The sequence below is a fragment of the Loxodonta africana genome, chromosome 16 (assembly GCF_030014295.1).
Source record: "Loxodonta africana isolate mLoxAfr1 chromosome 16, mLoxAfr1.hap2, whole genome shotgun sequence".
Lineage (NCBI taxonomy): Eukaryota > Metazoa > Chordata > Mammalia > Proboscidea > Elephantidae > Loxodonta > Loxodonta africana.
Window position 1 is genome coordinate 84469668 of NC_087357.1, and position 20597 is coordinate 84490264.

Here is a 20597-nt window from a genome sequence, read left to right on the forward strand (position 1 = left end):
TTCTATATGATATATAGAATATATTCTCTCTCCATTATATATAAATATATAATCTTTCTATATAATCACTATTATTTTAATATTATGTCCATTTTAGATATAAAGAAATTGAGGTCCAGAAATGTTAAGTACTTGGCCCAAGGTTTTATCTGTTTGATTTCCCACCTTATGGTTTTTTCCTCTGTCAAAGGTTAGTTTTTTCCTCTGTCAAAGGTTAGACATAGGTAAATAGGAATCAGTGGCCCAGCCTTCACTCACGGGCACCCCACTGTCTGGTAATTACCAAGTACCCCAAAAGGACCCTGGATGACTTGGTGGTCACAGATGTGCTCAGTGGAGTCTCCAGGACAGCCAGCTTACCAAGCACTTTTTTACATGCTGGCATGGAATCTTGGGCAAGCTACTTAATCGTTTTTGTTGTTATTGTTTTTTAAATAATATTTTATTGTGTTTTTGGTGGAAGTTTACGCAGCAAGTTAGGTTCCTGTTTGAAAATTTCCATCCAGTTTTTTCAGTGACATTAGTTACATTTTTCACGATGTGTCAACATTCTCTTTAATTGTGTTCTGGTTGTTCCATTTCCAGTACTCTAGTTTCCCTGCCCCCTTACCTTCTCATCTTTGCTTTAGAGTAATTGTTGACCTTTTGGTTTCATACAGATGGCTTTTCAGTAGGACACTAGTCCTATGGGTAATATCTTTTATTTTGTGAGCCACTCGGCTATTTCACTTAAAGGTGATCTCAGGGGATAATTTAGGTTCAAGGTTTAAAGAACGTCTCAGGGTGAAAGTCACAGGGAGTCCTCTGGTCTCAACTGGTCCAGTTAGTCTGGACTTTTTTAGGACTTTGAGTTTCATTTTACATTTCTCTCCTATTCTGTCCAGGACTATCTATTGTGACCCCAGTCAGAATAGTCAGTGGTGGTAGCCGGGCACCGTCTAGTTCTCCTGGTCTTAGGGTAGATGAGGTCATGGCTCTTGTAGGCTGTCAGCCTTATTTTTTCTCTGAAATTCTGGTTGCCTTCTTATTCTTTCACTCCTGATGAGTAGAGACCAATATTTATACCTTAGATAGCTGCTCACAAGCTTTTAAGACTCTGGTTGCTACTCACCTTACCAGGAAGCGGAACATGAGCTTTGTGAAGTGTATTATGTCATCGAGAGTTGTCCCATGAGACTGTGGTCCTAAGCTTTCAAACCTGGAAAAGCAATCTTGGAAGGTATTTGGTTAAGTCTGAGGAGTGTCTGTAGTTGCGTCTTCGATGAATGTATGTGCCTACATACACATACCTGTATGTACATGTACATATAGATACTTCTATCTGTTCTCACGTATGTGTACACCTGTACCTACCCATACACCTATATACCTATACCCATCTATATGTGATCATACACTCATTTTTTTGGTCTTTGTTGGAGTTGTTGCCATCTTATATATGTCAAATTCTTTAGTACAGGTACACTTTTCTTTTGAACGCTTCTCAGAGGCATCATTTACTTTGGTCATGCTGTCTCACTACACTTAGATTTGGTGCCACTTTTTCCCATCACCGAAAATAACAAGTAACTATCATGCTTCCCTGCCCCCTACTTGTTTTTGACTGTGTTAAACTGGATAACATCTTCCTGGTGGGTCTGTTGAGAAGATTGTTGGGTACCATCGAGTCAATTCTGACTCATAGTGACCCCATGTGACAGAGTTGAACTTCCCCATAGGGTTTTCTTGGCTATAATCTTTACCAAAGCAAATTGCCAGGTTTTTTTCCTGTGGAGTTGCTGGGTGGGTTCAAACTGCCAGCCTTTCAGTTAGCAGCTGAGTGCTTAACCGAGTGCTCCTTGTTGAGAAGATAGTAGGATATATATATATATACACACACACGCACACATATATATACATACATATACGTATATATGTCTGATGTGTGTGTGTGTGTATATATATATATATGTATATGTGTATATATATATACACACACAGTACCCAGCACATGGCAAGGGCTTAATAAGGAGGAGCTGGCATTATTAAATCTCCATTGCTCTTGTGTCTTCATAGTTGGATCACAAAAGCTTTATTTACTTGGGTTTTGAATCACATACAGAATCTTCCGTTCCTCTGTTCTTAAGGCAGTGTCCTTCATGAGGTATTAACTTCACCTCATGTAGAGATGCCTCCAAGATTCCAGCCTTTCCAAGCTGTCGACTTATTCTTGGCTTGTTTTTATAGGTGTTTGTGAATATGCCCCAAGGGAGGAAAAGAATGGCACAGCCAATCCTGAGGTCTTCACTGCAGACAGCCTGAGCCATGGGCACCAGGAAAGTTTTCCATCGCACGCACAAGACCAGAACAAAAAGATTGAAAAACAGGAAATGGCTCAGGCTCCGAGCTTAGTGGCCAGGCTAAGGCCTCAGCTTTCACCTCTGCCACTAGAGGTAATCATCTCCCTTGTTCACTTTCTAGAATTTGGAGGAAAGAGGCTGTGGAGCACGAAGTCCTGCTTTGCTCTTTATTTGCCACATCAGGTGGACTTTAGCATCGTCATCTGCAAAACGGAAATAAATACCTGCATTAATGCATACTTGTTGAGAAGAGTCTGAAGGGGAAAATGCAAAGTTCCTAGCACAGTGCCTGGGTCACAAAGAGTCAGGGTTTGAGCCTCAGTGTCCAGGGCTGTTAATTGTGATTATTACTGGGAGTAACCACAGGAGGAGAATGATTCCTGCCAAGGGCAATGAATGGACAATCAGGCCTTTCGTACTCTTGGCCTCTTATTGGTTCCCAATTTGGTGACTCAGCGGCTTTGCTCTTAACCATATCATGTAAGAAGATGATGAAGCCGGGCTTTGATATACAGAGCCATGCGCTTCCGTCCTAGGTCCACCATTCTCAGCTGTGTCACCTTAGATATGGCTAGGAGAGTCTCCCTCTGCCCTTCCAGGTCCCTCTTCACCCTCTCCACACTGCTCTGGCCAGTGTTAGCAGTCTCCCTTTTCTCTGTCTGCTGGTTGGCTCTGCCCAGGAGAAGCCCCAGCAGGAGGCTGCAGGTAGGGAAGAGAGAGGACAAGCTTGTCATCTGCTCCTGTATGGTGGCCCCAGGTTGGCTATGTCCTTCTACTGAAGACCATGACTCTATCAGGTGGTCTTGCTGCATGACTACTCTCTCCAGGCTCCCTCCTCTTGCCCCTTCATGCTGGGGTGTGGTGACCGCTCCCACTGTTTCTAGCCTCATAGTCTTTAACTAGTAAGCTAGTTGCCGTGGAGTTGATTCTTACTCATGGAGACCTCATGTGTGTCAGAGTAGAACTGTGCTCCACAGGGTTTTTAATTGTTGATTTTTTGTAAGTAAGATCTCCAGGCTTTTCTTCCGAGGAGCCTCTGAGTGGACTCCAACCTCCAGTCTTTTGGTTAGCAGCCAAGTGTGTTAACCACTTGCACCGTCCAGGGACTCTGTCCAGAGTACTTAGCCTTTTCTTACTGGTTTCTCTAAGTGCCGCCCACACCTTTGAAAACAAGCCTTTTGTTAAACCCTCTTTGCCCAGGTTGAGTGTGTATGCCTTCTGTTTTTTGTGAGGACGCTGATTAAAACGGATGGGTTGCTTCACCTCTCTGGACTTCATTTTCTCTCTTATGAAGAGGGATGATGCTGCCCATCCCTCCTAGCTGTGGTGAGACAAGTGCTGTGCCAGGACCCTGCACACAGTAGGGCTTCACTGATGCGCGTTTCCTCCTAATTGGCTGTGGTGATCACCCAGACAGTGCATCCCATAAAGGACGAGATGTAGGGGGTCAGCAAGAGCTGAATGATAATAATAGCTGACACTTACTGAGTGCTGAACTATGAGTCAGGCCATGTCCCAATCACTTTTCACGTATTATCTCGTGTGAGCTTTGAGGCAACCCTAAGAGTTCCTGAGTCGATGCCGACTCGTGGTGAACGCATGTGTCAGAGTGGAACTGTGCTCCATATTTAATGACCGACGCCAACTCGTGGTGAACGCATGTGTCAGAGTGGAACTGTGCTCCATATTTAATGACCGATTTTTTGGAAGTAGATCACCAGGCCTTTCTTCTGAGGTGCCTCTGGGTGGACTCAAACCTCCAACCTTTTGGTTAGTAGCCGAGTGCATTAACCATTTGCGTGGCCCAGGGACTCCGAGTTACTATTCTTAACCTTTTTGTAGATGGGGTGTCTGAGAACAGAGAGGAAAAGGAATGTGCCCGAGGTCTCACAGGGAGAAAGGAGCAGAGCTAGGGTTCAAATCTGTGAGGCCCGATTACACAGCCCAGACCTGAGCCCTGGACTGCACTTGGCAGAAAGCAGGGCAGAGGGGCCTTCAGGCTGGGCTCCCCTGAGACTGCACACCTCTGACTGTGCTCTGGGTGGGGGCTGAGGTGGAGTGATGGTGCTCCAAGCCCAGGGCTGACCACCACACAGGCTGCAGGACCTGTACACCCCAGACTCTTCTGGATCACGTGGCAGCCTCGTGGCATTGTCAACACTCTCACGTGCGGCTCACCCCTCAGTGGTTGTTTTAGTCTGTGGATTTTAAAATTTAGACAAAATTTCTTGCCAGGCCATGGGGTGTGAGGGTCTCTGGAGTGATTAGGTTTTGTTGTTACCATCTTTTTGGAGCCTCTTCTGTTCGATTGATAATCTTTTAGCTTACTTCAGCTTGTTTATTTCCCTACATGTTAACTATATCTTCCAGTGTGGTGACCAGGAAGCGGCTAAGCAAAGGGGACAGAAAGGACAAGAGACTGGGTAGGGACCCTGTGGCTAGTGGAACATGAACAGTGAGCCCCCGGCATTCTCTGCTTACAGACACTGATCAGCCCAGGCCAGGGTGTGACTCTTCGGCTCCTTCTCTGCTGTTGTTGGCAAGATATCACTGCTCCTTAAGCTTTTGTGCCTGCCAGACCTGAGTTTGCATTTCAGTTCTCCCCCTTACTGGCTGCATTATGTCCCTGAGCCTCCAGATAATAACATGCACTTTATCACTATCACACTTATTATCACAGGGTATTGGTCAATTACTCGGGAATCTGTCCCACACTAGACAGTAAGTTCAATATGGGCAAGTCTGTCCTATCATTGCTACCCACCCCATAGAATTTGCACAGTGCCTGGCATATCAATAAGTGTTGTCAAATGACCAGATGAATGAGTAAATTTTATGTGATTATGTCACAGTCTACCACCTATCTGTCAGTTTGTTGTACTGTGGTGGCTTGTGTGTTACTATGATGCTGGAAGCTATGCTACTGGTATTTCAAATACCAGCAGGGTCACCCATGGTGGACAGGTTTCAGCTGAGCTTCCAGACTAAGACGGACTAGGAATAAAGGCCTGGTGATCTACTTCTGAAAATCAGCCAGCGAAAACCCTACATATAACAACAGAACATTGCCCAATACAGTGCTTAAGATGAGGCTTCTAGGTTTGAAGGCACTACACACCAGCCACAACAATGGACTCCAACACAGCCATGATCATGAACATGGCACAGGACCAGACAATGTTTCGTTCTGTTATGCGTAAAGTCACCATGAGTCAGAGCTGACTCAGAGGCAACTAACAACAACAACAAATGTCACAGTACCAAGCAAAATGTCTGGCACATAGTAGATAATTTTTCTCTTCTGTCTTTTTCTAAAGCATTCAACGTTCATAAAGTAGAGCCCCAACGCAGCCAGTATTACTAGGAGTTATTGAAGACCCTGCTGAGATTTTCTTCTGCCCAAAGAAGCTTCAGTCTCTCTCGTATCCAGTGTGCAACCACTTGGCTGTGTGTCACGTATAAAGCTACCAAGAAGTATCTGGATAACTTCAGTTTTAATATGGATATTTGTATGATGAGTGGAGACAGGGGGAACCTAGATTTATTGACCTGATACTAAATGCTGGGCACCATTCATAATCACACTGTCAGGATGAGATCTCTCATTCCAATTCTATGATTTGGGAAACTAAGGCTGGAGAGATGGAGAGACTTGTCCAAGGTCATAAAGGATGAAGCCAATAAAGCTGGAAATTAATCACTTTTGGCCCAGCTCTGACGCTCATGCTCTTGCTGGTGTGCAGTGCTGTCTGCTCCTGCAAGCAGTGAGAGTTCAGGATGTGCCACTGCTTAGACAGAGCAAATCCTCATGCCTTCTACTTTTTTCTTTTTTGGCACAGAGTATCGATTCCTCTAGTCCTTCGTCACCCTCAGAAACCAAAGCCAGTGAAATCTACTTCGTGGAACTGGTTAAAGAAGATGGGACACTTGGATTCAGCGTGACTGTAAGAGTTGTTAGGAGGGCTTAGAAAGTAAACAGTTGAAAAGACTCCCATTTGGAGCCCTGATGGGAATTCCACTCTTAGGGGAGCCTTTGATAAAGTGCTCATTGTGTACTAGTACCACATGGGAAGTAGACAAACCCAGGAAGTCACTGGGGGGCCTGCAGTGGGGATGGGAGTTCAAAGACAAACTGGGAGACACAGGTCAACCACCAGCTGGAAGAGGCGGTGTGAGTGGAATTGAGTGATGTGTTCTGACTCTGAGGTTAAGCTGGACAACAAGGCCGGAGCAGGGAGGGTGGGCTGCAGGGAGACAAGGCCAGAGGTGAATGGAGTAATTCATGGTCATCCAGAGCAGGGTCAAAGTGGAGCCTTGTGTTCCCCAGTTCCAAGGTCCAGGGCAAAGTCAAGTCAGTATTTACACTTTGCATTTCGTTTCTGAGCTCTGTCAGACTCCCAGGAATAGTTGGGGAATGGTCTGCAAAAAGGGTGGTGAGAACTCAGAAGTTGAAAGATACTGCTTATTGTTAGTGAGCGTTGAAAATAATCCGTTACCCTGAGTCTCTGGAATGGGTCTGGATTTCTGGAACTTCACCGTTGAATTTAATTGTTGATTGGAAACAGAATAGAATTTCCCAGCAGGTTAAGAAATGCCACGGGTTGTGAAAACTTCCCAATGGGACCCAAGAAGTAAGTGAATAGAGGGCATTCTTTGATTTCCTACTCGATAATGCCATGTGCCTAGGGCAAGGACACCTGAATTGTCAGCCGCCTAGCCTGCAATAAATTTGATGTTAGTTAGTGGAAGAAGATTTTAAGCGAGCAAGTAAGAAACAAACAAAAAAAAAAATTTTTTTTTATCACGCTTTAGGTCAAAGTTGACAGTGCAAATTAGTTTCTCATTCAGAAATTTATACACAAACTGTTTTGTGACATTGGTTGCAATCCTCGCAATGCGTCAGCCCTCTTCCCCTTTATACCGCAAGTTCCCCATGTCCATTCATCCAGGTTTCCTGTCCCTTCCTACCTTCTCATCTTTGCTTTTGGGCAGGTGTTTCCCAGTTGGTCTTGTATTCTTGAATGAACTAAGAAGTACTTTCTTCACATGTGTTATTGTTTGTTTTATAGGCCTGTCTAATCTTAGGCTGAAAGGTGGGCTTTGGGAGTGGCTTCAGTTCTGAGTTAGTAGTGTTTCCGGGTACCATAGTCTCAGGGTTTCTCCAGTCTCTGTCAGATCAGTAAGTCTGGTGTTTTTTTGTGAATTTGAATTTTGTTCTACGTTTTTCTCCCACTCTGTCTGGAACCCTCTCTTGTGATACCTGTCAGAGCCATGGGTGGTGGTAGCTGGGCACCATCTAGTTCTTCTGGGCTCAGGCTGGTGGAGGCTGTGGTTCATGTGGTTCGTTAGTCCTTTGGACCAATATTTTCCTTGTGTCTTTGGTTTTCTTCATTCTCTTTTGCTCCAAATGTGATGGGACCAATAGATGTATTTTAGATGGCTGCTTGCAAGCTTTTAAGACCCTAGACACTACTCACCAAAGTAGTACGTAGAACATTTTCTTTATGAACTATGTTATGCCAGTTAACCTAGATGTCCCCCGAGACCATGGTCTCCAACCCTCAGCCCTAGTAAATTGGTCCCTCAAGGTATTTGCGTATGTCTAGGAAGCTTCTATGGCTTTGCCTTGTTCAAGTTGTGCTGACTTCTCTTTTATTGTGTGTTCCCTTTCCCTTCACCAGAGTTAACACCTGTCTGCTATCTTGTTAGTGATTTCCTCTTCCCACTCCTCCCCTCCCTCGTAACCACCAAAAATTTTTTTTTTTTTACCCCTGTGTGTAAACCTTATCATGAGTTTTTATAGTAGTGGTCTCATACAATATTTACCCTTTTGTGATTGATGTATTTCACTCAGCATAATGGCCCCCAGATCCATCCACGTTGTGAGATGTTTTGCTGATTGATCGTTGTTCTTTATCACTGCGTAATACTCCATTGTGTGTATGTACCACAGTTTATCCACTCATCTGTTGATGGGCATCTAGGTTGTTTCCATCGTTTTGCTGTTGTGAACAGTGCTGCAGTGAACATGTGTGTGCATGTGTCTATTCATGTGATGGCTTTCATTTCTCTAGGATATATTCCTAGGAGTAGGATTGCTGGATTGTGTAGTATTTCTACTTCTGGCTTTTTAAGGTGGACAACTTATTCTTGGCTTGGGGTAAAAATCCTATCAGGCATCAAACATAGCTATTTCTTGACTAAAAAACTTGCTCAATTTTGGATTATTCATAAAAAAATGTATATGCTGTGAAGAGGCCAGTGACTTCCTTTGGGTGGTGACAAATATGTTTTCTTGTCTTTGGGGAAATTTAATATCAAAAATAATTCTTGAAATGTCCCACTCAAATCCACATGGCCATTATACAAATGGAAAATGTTCAAAGCCATAAAAATCCATAGGAATACCAATGAAATTGAAACACAAATTTAAACTACGTCCAACAGATTGGCAGGAAAAGGGTATTCTCTTACAATACAGGTAAAAATGTGAATAATTATATTCACATTCACACTGGGATTCAATCTGGCAACATCTGTTATAATTAAAAGCATGCGTATCCTTTGACCCAGAAATGCTACCCCTGGGAGTATCTTTAACATAATTAAAAGTCCCAGTAAGTATGCCGTGTATGTGAGGACGATTCATGCAATGTGTTTATATGGCAAAAGGAGAAAATGACCGTGGATGAATAGGTGACTCGTTGTGTATACCATGGCACATGTATACATAGATAGTAAGTTCTGCCATTAAAATGAATGAATCAGAGCTGGCCCAGGGCACACGGAAAGATTCCCAGGAGGTGAGCAAGAAAGCAAGATGTAGACAACTGTGTACATGATCCCATTTCTGTGAAACATACAACCCAAGGTGAGTTTGTATTGTCTGTGTTTGTTACTAAGAGGAGTCACTGGGTAGTGCAAACAGTTACTGAGTTCAGCTGCTAACCAAAAGGCTGGAGGTGCGAGCCCACCCAGTGGTGCTACAGAAGAAAAGCCTAGCAATTTAGTCCCTGGGTTATGAACATCCGGTTTATGTACAACCCTTAGTTATAAACTAACCCTGTAGGGCCTATTATATTAAAAATTTTAGGTACATACAATGGTTTGTAATAACAAACGGGCACTACTTTGCAACCCAGAACCCAGTGCCCTCGAGTCGATTCCGACTCATAGCGGCCCTATAGGACGGAGTAGAACTGCCCCATTGAGTTTCCAAGGATGTACTTTGCCAAGCATATCAAAACATTATTATTAATATTATTACTGTATTATCATAAGGTGTTTTAGTGTATCTGGAAGTGTTTCTTTAATGTTTTTATGCATAGGAAGGTACACTACATGCTATATAGTAAGACAAAAATTTGACTAATGTTAGGTACAAACTGTACCTGACTGTTCTGATTTATGTACAAATTTGACTTAAAGACAGGTGTGGGGATGAAACTCATTCGTAATCTGAGGACTGCCTGTACTTCCGAAAAATCAGCCACTGAAAACCCTGTGGAGCATAGTTCTACCTTGACATGCATGTGGTCGCCATGAGCTGGAATAGACTCAATGGCAACTGGTTTTGTTTTGTTAGTAAGAAGCAGAGACTACCCAGTAGTGTTCTGAAATCAAGTCAAAGTTGCTGTTTCATCAGCAAGCGAGAGCTGCCTGACTCTGGGGCAAGTTTAGCAAGTCTCTCTGAGCAGAAATCGAAAGAACTAGATACAGGGCAAGTCCACCAAACAAGGCAAGATTCTGAGTCGCGTGTCTGGATAGCTTCTGAGGTGGATTATAAACCTTTTTTTTTTTTTTGGTGATAGGTCATTGTGAGGCTTTCCTCACTGGTGCTGGGCAGCCTGGTTTCAAGTCTGGGATAAGATGAGTAAAACTCCAGTGGGCCTTAGGGTGATTCAGCTGACCTGCTTGTGTGCCTGTGCTTGAAGCTCAGAAAGATTTTTTAAAAATCATTTATATGTGATCATGTGAGCAAGGAGGAAAGTACAGAAGGATATACACACCCAGTTACTAGCATGTTGCCTGTGGTGGAGTTAGGGGTGGAAGGGGAAAAGGGTAAAGGGGAGGATGTACGAAAATGAAGGAAAAAGAAAATCTGCACAAGAATGGTATGTTTCCACTGATGTAAGAACCTGTATAAATGTGTGTATACAGGCATAAAGTAAATTAGAACAAATAAAACAGATGTTTACCTGCTGACCCTAGAGATGTTCATTATCTATTGTAGAGTTTAATGCTAGTTCTGTATACACAAACCAATGCACAGACGTCCAGGGTGTGCCAGGCTCTTCAGGCCAGGAGCCATATCCACAAACGCTGGTTCCTACCTATGGAGACTGTGTAGTATATTCCTGTGAGTCTGATTACTCAGCATGTGTGTCCCAGTGCTGGGTGCTGGAGATCCGACAAACCTCGCTCCAAAACTAAAACCAAACCCAGTGCCGCCGAGTCGATTCCAACTCACAGCGACCCTGTAGGACAGAGTAGAACTGCACCATAGAGTTTCCAAGGAACGCCTGGTGGACTTCAACTGCCATCCCTTTGGTTAGCAGCCATAGCACTTAACCACTACACCACCAGGGCTTCCAAAGCTCCCTCATGCACCTTATATTCTTATAATTCTCATAAGCCTCTTGCCTTGTTGCTCAGTGGACAATATAGCCTAACCAAATGAGCAAATACATATGATAGCATCAGATGGTGGTGTGGCAATGGCCTAGGGTGGAGGGCGGGTGGTGGCTTCACTGGTAAGGGGAAAGCTTCCCCCAGGTGGGGACAGACAAAGGTGGTAAATTGTGTTGTTGTGTCTTTCAGGGTGGCATTAACACAAGTGTGCTCCTTGGAGGAATCTACGTGAAATCTATCATTCCTGGGGGGCCAGCTGCCAAAGAAGGGCAGATCCTGCAGGGTAAGGGAGGGTGTCTTGTTGAGAACTTGGCACTCTGAAATGTAAGTGCCCTGGACAAGGTGTTAGAGCATCCTGACTCCAGATGCCAGCCTCATCCACACCTTCTTTTCGAGACCTTGTGCACATGGCTGTCCTTTCCTGGTCTTGGTTTCATCACCTGTAAAAGGGAATAATTTAACTTGCCTGCTCATAGGGCGGTGGTAACCTGGTGGTAGAATTCTCGCTTTCCATGCTGAAGACCTTGCTCCAACGCTCAGCCAGTGTACCTCATGCACAGCTACCGCCCAGCTATCAGTGAAGGCTTGGGTGTTGCTATGAAGCTGACCAGGTTTCAGCAGAATTCCATGCTAATATGGGCTGGAAAGAAAGACCTGGTGATTTACCTCCAAAACTCAGCCCATGAATGCTGTCTGGGTCGTAGTGGTCCTGATCCCCAGCTGAGCGTGGGGATTGTGCAGGACTGACCAGGATTCCATTTCATCGTGCACAGGGCCCCCATGAGTCGGGGGCTCAGCTGACAGCTAACAACAACCGGCTCGATAGGGTTAATGTGAGTATTAAATGTTTGTAGCAGGGCTTTGAACCAGTTCATTCTGGTTTGAACGCCTGCTGAGTATTTGCATTTCTAACGAGTTCCCACTGGATGGATGCTAATACTGCTGGTTAGGGACCAGTTCTGAGAATTGATTGTACCTAAGAACCACCTGGGGATCTTGTTAAACTGTAGATTCTAATTCAGTGTACCTGGGGTGGAAATGCAAATTCTCAGCGGTGGTTTGAACCAAGATGGTTAGGTTAGACACCCTGGTTTGTAGTGGTGTAATGGAATGTAAACCAGTTGCCATTGAGTCATTTCTGACTCGGGGCAATACCGTGTGCGTCAGAGTAGAGCTGTGCTCCATAGGGTTTTCAACGTCTGAGTTTTCAGAAGTAGATCCCCAGGCCTTCCTTCTGAGGCATCTCTGGGCGGATTTGAACCTACGACTTTTCAGTTAGTAGCCAAAAGCTTGACAGTTTATGCCACCCAGGGACTCCATATATTGGAGAGCATAAGTTGACAAAAAATACAAGATTTAAAATAAGCTTGTTGCTACCTGGCCTTAACTGGAAAACTTAGTGCTTCCCTTTGAGAACAGGGCTTGCACTGGTTTCTTACGCTTTATGTCTGGGGAGGACGCTGGCAAACCTCTCTGTCCTTCCTCGCTTTCCACTGCTATAAAAGAAGGGGGAGAGGGAGGTCTGTTGTTCTCCAAAACTGCCAGGATGGAACCAAAAAGGGCACATAGAATTTTACTTACCTCCATTGCCCCTAGAATTCCATTGTCCTCAACATCAACCAACATGTCCCTGACCTATTCAGAAATAAAAAATATTCTGGAAATATGAAATAATACCCCTCAATGACTTGAAAATACTATCAAAAGCCATTTCACAGGAAAACAGGAGCAAGGATAAGGTCGTACAGAGCTGGGTCAACCATTTTGAGCCCGTAATATAAGAGTTTTTATATCACTGATGTGTTTGGAAGGAGGGAGTGAAAGTGTTACCTAGTGTTCAGAGAGAGGGACTAGTGCTCTGCCCCAGGCTATGATTCCCTCTGATTCCGTAGGCTTCTCGCCTCCCCTTGCTGAGCGCCCCCGGAAGGTTGTGGGGCAGGGCATGGGAGAAACACTGGGGCATGCTGATGCCGTTTGCCCCTCTTGCAGGTGACCGGCTCTTGCAGGTGGATGGAGTAAGTCTGTGTGGCCTCACCCACGAGCAGGCTGTGCAGTGCCTCAAAGGCTCTGGGCAGGTGAGTGTACCATCCCAGGGTGGGGCTGGGGGGTCCCTTCCTTCTAAAACTTTCCTGGATAACAGCAGGAGCTACAGCTGCCTGTAGGTGGGAGGGAAGCAGGCAGGAAACAAAACAAGATTTTCTTCTTCTCTCTCTCTCTCTTTTTTTTCTTTTTCACTTTTCATTTTATGGGGATATGAAATCAGGAGGAAGCAGACAGATGTTTCTGAGCAGTGAAAGGCTCATCGCCTGCCTGGACCCTGGACTCAGCTGAGCAGTGCTGGTGGGGAGAAACGGCTTCTCTCGCTCACGCTCTCTGCTCCAGCCCCACTCTAGCCCTCCTGACCCCCGGGCTTCCATTTGTTCTCAGGCCTTCTGCCTCCTTGTCTGTGCCCATGATGGCCCCTCCTTGCAGTGCATACCTATTCCCCATGGCCCTGTGTTTATCTCCGCCAGGACCTGGCCAGACTCTGCTTGTATTCTTCTTATTGAAATGGGGTAAAGATTCAGAACACCCATTCAGGTTTCACCCATCGTGTGCTCCTTATCCCATGTGGTGCCAGGTAGCACCTAAAGGTCGCTGCGTGGTATTTGGTCCTCTGCCTGAAGGTGGCAGCCTTTAATTGCCCAGGAAGGTCACCTATAGGCTCCAGCTATAGGGGCCCTTCCAGCAAATGGCTAGGTGTAGTTCTGCCCCTTTTCTGCTTTCTTTCTCAAATCAGGTGAAATTTACTTATATTGACAACCTTGGTTGATATATAGCAAGAATAGTCATAATTTTATTAATACCCTCTAAAGGGTGGGTAGTTTGAATCTACCAGGTGCTCCTTGGAAACTCTATGGGGCAGTTCTACTCTGTCCTATAGGGCCGTTAGGAGTCAGAATCTACTCGGCAGCACTGGGTTTGGCGTTGGATTCTTATAAGAAGGAAAAATGATAACATGGCCAATGCCGTGAGGGACATCTCCTATCCCTCCCTCCCCACTGCGTTTGCTTGACTAACTTCAGGTTAGGTGGTGTGTCCTTGAGTAAGACCCTCCCTAACTTCTCAGGCCTGGAGGCATACCCTTCCCCTCTGCCCCCAGAGCCCCCTGCTCACCGTACAGCACTAAGGAGTGCAGATTCCCTACCGTCCTCCCCTGCTAGGGTACAAGCATCTACAAGAAGGATTGGGGGCTTTTTTTTTGTCCTCTAAACATATAGCTGGTCCCTAAGGCCTGCAGCCTCTACTTCAGAAATGTCTCCCCCATTCCTTCCCCCTCCTCCATCCTATCCTACTGTCAGTGCCCAGCGGAATAAGCCGAGCACGTGGCCCAAGCTCATAACCACCTGTTAGTTACTGATCCGTCTAACTCCCTACTCAGTACATATTTATTGAGCACCTACTACATGCCTGGCACTCTGCTCAAGAAATGGGTGCATGTATAATTGACTGCCAAAACCTTAAAGACCCTGTAGACCTTTGTACTGAACAGAGTTAAAGAAGAAGCTTTACTGGCCTCCTAGGGGTGACGATGGCAGGAATTATCACCCTGGGATCATGGGCCTTGTGCTGAGTGACAGTCGCAGCAGGGCCAAGTCCCCAGAATGGAAGCATGGCATTTCTAAGGAGCTTCCAGGAGGTGCCAAGCTACTGCCCCTGGAACCACATTTTGGGTTACAAGGGTCTAGGGTGTATGTGTGGAGAAATCAAACCAGAAAGAAAGGGGAGGCCAGATCAGAAAAGGCCTGAATGTCATGTCCAGGGTTTGGAGTTTAGGTGATGGGAAACATTGGAGATTTTAATGAAGGGTGTTGCCTAATTAATTTGCATCTTAGACCAATCCATTGGCAACCACCAGGAAGGTAGACCGAAGGAAGCAAAGGCAGGGTCCAGGGAACTGTTTAGCTGGAGCTTGGCACAGCCTAGCTGGGCATTGGCAACGGAGAGGGAATGCAAGAGTGGGAAGAACTGGAGGAGATGTTTATGATGGGGAACTTGCAAGCCTTACAGACCAAATGGCTATTTGGAGGGCAGAAGGTGAAGAGCTGTACAACTCCAAGTGTGGTCCCTGTTGGGTTATGGCCCCATGGGCCGAGACAGCAAATACAAGGGGAACAGTGTTTTAGGCAGAATGAGGGAGGGGACTGAGACGGAATATGGAGAAGACGATGAGTTTGCCCTTTCATATGCTGAAATGGAGGAGTGTGTGTTAATTCTACGTGTACTTGTCCAATAACCAGTTGGTATCAAGTTGATTCTGACTCATGACAACCCCATGTGTTTCAGAGTAGAACTGTGCTCCACAGGGTATTCTTCTCTCTCTTTTTCAAATTTTATTTTGTTGTTGTTGAGAATATACACAGAAAAACATACAGCAATTCAACCATTTCTACTTGTGCAGTTCAGTGACATTGATTACATTCTTTGAGTTGTGCAACCATTCTCATCCTCCTTTTCTGAGTTGTTCCTCCTCCATTAGCATAAACTCCCTGCCCTCTAAGGTTCATATCTAATCTTTTGAGTTGCTGTTGTCAATCTGATCCTATGTGCATAGTTGTTGGAAACCCTGGTGGCATAGTGGTAAAGTGCTATGCCTGCTAACCAAAAGGTGGGCAGTTCAAGTCCACCAGGTGCTCCTTGGAAACTCTATGGGGCAGTTCTACTATGTCCTGTAGGGTTGCTATGAGTCGGAATTCACTTGAAAGCAATGGGTTTTTTTTTCCCCCTTTTTAATTTTTATTGTGCTTTAAGTGAAAGTTTACAAATCGAGTCAGCCTCTCACATAAAAACCCATATACACCTTGCTACATATTCCCAATTGATTTCCCCTAATGAGACAGCCCACTCCCTCCCTCCACTCTCCTTTTCATGTCCATTCCACCAGCTGCTAACCCCCTCTACCCTCTCATCTCCTCTCCAGATAGGAGATGCCAGCACGGTTTCGAGTGTCCACCTGATCCAAGAAGCTCACTCCTCACCAGCATCCCTATTCATCCCATTGTCCAGTTCAATCCCTGTCTGAAGAGTTGGCTTTGGGAATGGTTCCTGTCCTGGGCCAACAGAAGGTCTGGGGGCCATGACCACCGGGGTCCTTCTAGTCTCAGTCAGACCTTTAAGTCTGATCTTTATACAAGAATTTGGGGTCTGCATCCCACTGCTCTCCTGCTCCCTCAGGGGTTCTCTGTTGTGTTCCCTGTCAGGGCAGTCATCGGTTGTAGCTGGGCACCATTTAGCTCTTCTGGTCTCAGGCTGATGTAGTCTCTGGTTTATGTGTCCCTTTCTGTCTCTTGGGCTCGTAATTGCCTTGTGTCCTTGGTGTTCTTCATTCTCCTTTGCTCCAGGTGGGTTGAGACCAATTGATGCATCTTAAATGGCCGCTTGCTAGCATGTAAGACCCTAGATGCCACTCTACAAAGTGGGATGCAGAATGTTTTCATAATAGATTTTATTATGCCAATTGACTTAGATGTCCCCTGAAACCATGGTCCCCAAACCCCCACCTGTGCTGCGCTGGCCTTCGAAGCATTCAGTTTATTCAGGAAACTTCTTGGCTTTTAGTTTAGTCCAGTTGTGCTGACCTCTCCTGTATTATATGTTGTCCTTCCCTTCACCTAAAGTAGTTCTTAAAAAAAAAAACAAACTACTACCTAATTAGTGAGTATCCCTCTCCCACCCTCCCTCCCCCCTCTTGTAACCATCAAAAAATGTTTTCTTCTCTGTTTAAACTATTTCTCGAGTTCTTATAATAGTGGTCTTACATAACATTTGTCCTTTTGCAACTGACTAATTTCATTCAGCATTATCCCTTCCAGATTCCTCCATGTTATGAAATGGTTCACAGATTCATCACTGTTCTTTACCCATTGTGTGAATATACCATAATTTATTTATCCATTCATCCACTGATGGGCACCTTAGTTGCTTCCATCTTTTTGCTATTGTAAATAGTGCTGCAGTGAACATGGGTGTGCATATATCTGTTCATGTAAAGGCTCTTATTTCTCTAGGATATATTCCAAGAAGTGGGATTGCTGGATTGTATGGTAGTACTATTCCTAGCTTTTTAAGGAAGTGCCAAATTGGTTTCCAAAGTGTTTGTACTATTTTACATTCCCACCAGCAGTATATAAGTGTTCCAGTCTCTCCACAGCCTCTCCAACATTTATTATTTTGTGTTTTTTGGATTAACGCCAGCCTTGTTGGAGCGAGATGAAATCTCATTGTAGTTTTGATTTGCATTTCTCTAATGGCTAAAAATCCTCATGTATCTGTTAGCTACCTGAATGTCTTCTTTAGTGAAGTGTCTGTTCATATCTTTTGCCCATTTTTCAGCTGGGTTATTTGTCTTTTTCTAGTTGAGATTTTGCAGTATCATGTAGATTTTAGAGATCAGCCGCTGATCGGAAGTGTCATTGCTAAACACATTTTCCCAGTCTGTGTAATCTTTTTACTTTTTTGGGGAAGTCTTGGATGAGCATAGGTGTTTGATTTTTAGAAGCTCCCAGTTATCTAGTTTTTCTTCTGCATTGTTAGTAATGTTTTGTATACTGTTTATGCCATGTTTTAGGGCTCCTAACATTGCCCTATTTTTTCTTCCATGACCTTTATCATTTTAGATTTTGGTCTTTGATCTATTTTGAGTTCGTTTTTGTGCTTGGTGTGAGGTATGGGTCTTGTTTCATTTTTTTTTGCAGATGGATATCCAGTTATGCCAGCACCATTTGTTAAAAGGACTATCTTTTCCCCATTTAACTGTTTTGCGGCCTTTGTCAAATATCAGCTGCTCATATGTGGATGGATTTATGTCTGGATTCTCATTTCTGTTCCATTGGTCTAGGAATTTGTTGTCGTACGAGTACCAGGCTGTTTTGACTACTGTGGCGGTATAATAGGTTTTAAAATCAGGTAGAGTAAGGCCTCCCACTTTGTTCTTCTTTTTCAATAATGCTTTACTTATCTGGGGCCTCTTTCCCTTCCATATGAAGTTTGTGATTTGTTTCTCCATCTCATTAAAAAATGTCGTTGAAATTTGGGTCAGAATTGCATTAAATCTATAGATTGCTTTGGGTAGAACAGACATTTTTACAATGTTGAGTCTTCCTATCCGTGAGGAAGGTATCTTTTTCTACTTATGCAGGTCTCTTCTGGTTTCTTGCAGAAGTGTTTTTTAGTTTTACATCACTGGTAAGATTTATTCCTAAGTATTTTATCTCCTTGGGGGCTACTGTAAATGGTATTGATTTCGTGATTTCCTCTTCGATGTTCTTTTTGTTGGTGTAGAGGAATTCATCTGATCTTTGTATGTTCATCTTGTATCCTGATACTCTGCTGAACTGTTGTATTAGTTTCAGCAGTTTTCTGGAGGATTCCTTAGGGTTTTCTGTATATAAGATCATGTCATCTGCAAATAGAGATACTTTTACTTCTTCCTTGCCAATCTGGATGTCCTTTATTTCTTTATCTAGCCTAATTGCTCTGGCTAGGACCTCCAGCACACTGTTGAATAAAAGTGGTGATAAGGGGCATCCTTGTCGGGTTCCTAATCTCAAGGGGAATGCTTTCAGACTCTCTCCATTTAGGATGATGTTGGCTATTGGCTTTGTATAAATGCCCTTTATTATGTTGAGGGGTTTTCCTTCTATTTCTATTTTGCTGAGAGTTTTTATCATGATCGAGTGTTGAACTTTGTCAAATGCTTTTTCTGCATCAATTGATAAAATCATGTGATTCTCGTCATTTGTTTATGTGATGGTTTACATTAATATTTTTACTAATGTTGAGCCATCCCTGCATACCTGGTATGAATCCCCCTTCGTCACGGTTTATTATTTTTTTTGATATGTTGCTGAATTCTATTGGCTAGAATTTCATTGAGGATTTCTGCATCTAAGTTCATGAGGGATATCGGTCTGTAATTTTCTTTTTTTGTGGTGTCTCTACCTGGTTTTGGTATCAGGGATATGCTGGCTTCATAGAATGATTTTGGGAGTATTCCATCCTTTTCTATGCTCTGAAATACTTTAGTAGTAGTGGTGTTAACTCTTCTCTGAAAGTTTGGTAGAACTCTGCAGTGAAGCCGTCTAGGCCAGGGCTTGTTTTTTTTGGGGGGGGAATTTTTTGATTACCTTTTCAATCTCTTCTTTCATTATAGGTCTATTTAGTTGTTCTACCTCTGTTTTTCGTTATGAGTTGGAATCAACTCAACGGCACTGGGTATCTCTGTTTTTGTTAGTTTAGGTATGTAGTGTGTTTCTAAGAATTCATCTATTTCTTCTAGGTTTTCAAATTTGTTAGAGCACTATTTTTCATAGGAATGTGATATGATTCTTTTCATTTCAGTTGGGTCTGTTGTAATATTGCCCATCTCATTTCTTATTTGGGTTATTTGCTTCCTCTCCTGTTTTTCTTTTGTCAGTTTGGCCAGTGGTTTATCAATTTTGTCGAAGAAGCAGCTTTTGGTCTTGTTAATTCTTTCAGTTGCTTTTCTGTTTTCTATTTCATTTAGTTCTGCTCTAATTTTTGTTATTTGTTTTCTCCTGGTACCTGAGGTTTTCTTTTGTTGCTCTCTTTCTATTTGTTCAAGTTGTAGGGATAATTTTTTTATTTTGGCCCTTTCTTCTTTTTCTATGTGTGCATTTATTGATATAAATTGACCTCTGAGCACTGCTTTCACTGTGTCCCAAAGGTTTTGATAGGAAGTGTTTTCATTCTCATTGGATTCTATGAATTTCTTTATTCCGTCCTTAATGTTTTCTATAATCCAGTCTTTTTTGTGCAGGGTATTGTTCATTGTCCAAGTGTTTGATTTCTTTTCCCTGCTTTTTCTGTTATTGATTTCTACTTTTATGTCCTTATGGTCAGAGAAGATGCTTTGTAATATTTCAGTGTTTTGGATTCTGCTAAGGCTTGCTTTATGGCCTAATATGTGGTCTATTCTAGAGAATGTTCCATGTGCACTAGAAAAGAAAGTATACTTGCTTCCTGTTGGGTGGAGTGTTCTGTATACGTCTATGAGATCAAGTTGGTTGATTGTGGCATTTAGATATTCCATGTCTTTACTAAGCTTCTTTCTGAATGTCCTGTCCTTCACCGAAAGTGGTGTGTTGAAGTCTCTTACTACTATTGTGGAACTGTTGATCTCACTTTTCAATGCTCTTAGAGTTTGTTTTATGTATCTTGCAGCCCTGTCATTGGGTGCATAAATATTTAATATGGTTATATCCTCTTGGTATATTGTCCCTCTAATCATTATATAGTGTCCTTCCTTACCTTAAAAAAATTTTTTTTTTTTACATAGTTCTTAAAAGAGCATAATGCTCAAGGCAGACATTTTTTACTAGTAAGCTAAACTATTGTTTGGTTTTAAGAAACCTTCAGGAGATATTTTTGGTTTAAGGTTTAAAGATTATCTCATGGCAATAGGGGTTCATCCAGCCCCCTTGGCTCCAGAAAATCTGGAGTCCACCAGAATTTAAAATTCTGGTCTGTATTTTCCCCCTTTCGATCAGGATTCTTCTATAGAATCTTTGATCAACATGTTCTGTAATGGTAGCTGGGCACCATCCAGTTCTTCTGGTCTCATGGCAA

The 20597-nt window shown here is 43.5% G+C and overlaps 1 protein-coding gene across 1 annotated transcript in view; it reads left to right on the forward strand.

Moving 5' to 3' along the window:
- FRMPD2 (FERM and PDZ domain containing 2) overlaps positions 1-20597 on the forward strand; it is a 99033-nt gene that overhangs the window by 68952 nt on the left and 9484 nt on the right. Inside the window, exons 20-23 of the mRNA XM_064269884.1 lie at positions 2227-2432; positions 6179-6283; positions 11160-11253; positions 12960-13045. Coding sequence (XP_064125954.1) covers positions 2227-2432; positions 6179-6283; positions 11160-11253; positions 12960-13045 — 491 coding nt within the window. The remainder of the gene's footprint in view (positions 1-2226; positions 2433-6178; positions 6284-11159; positions 11254-12959; positions 13046-20597) is intronic.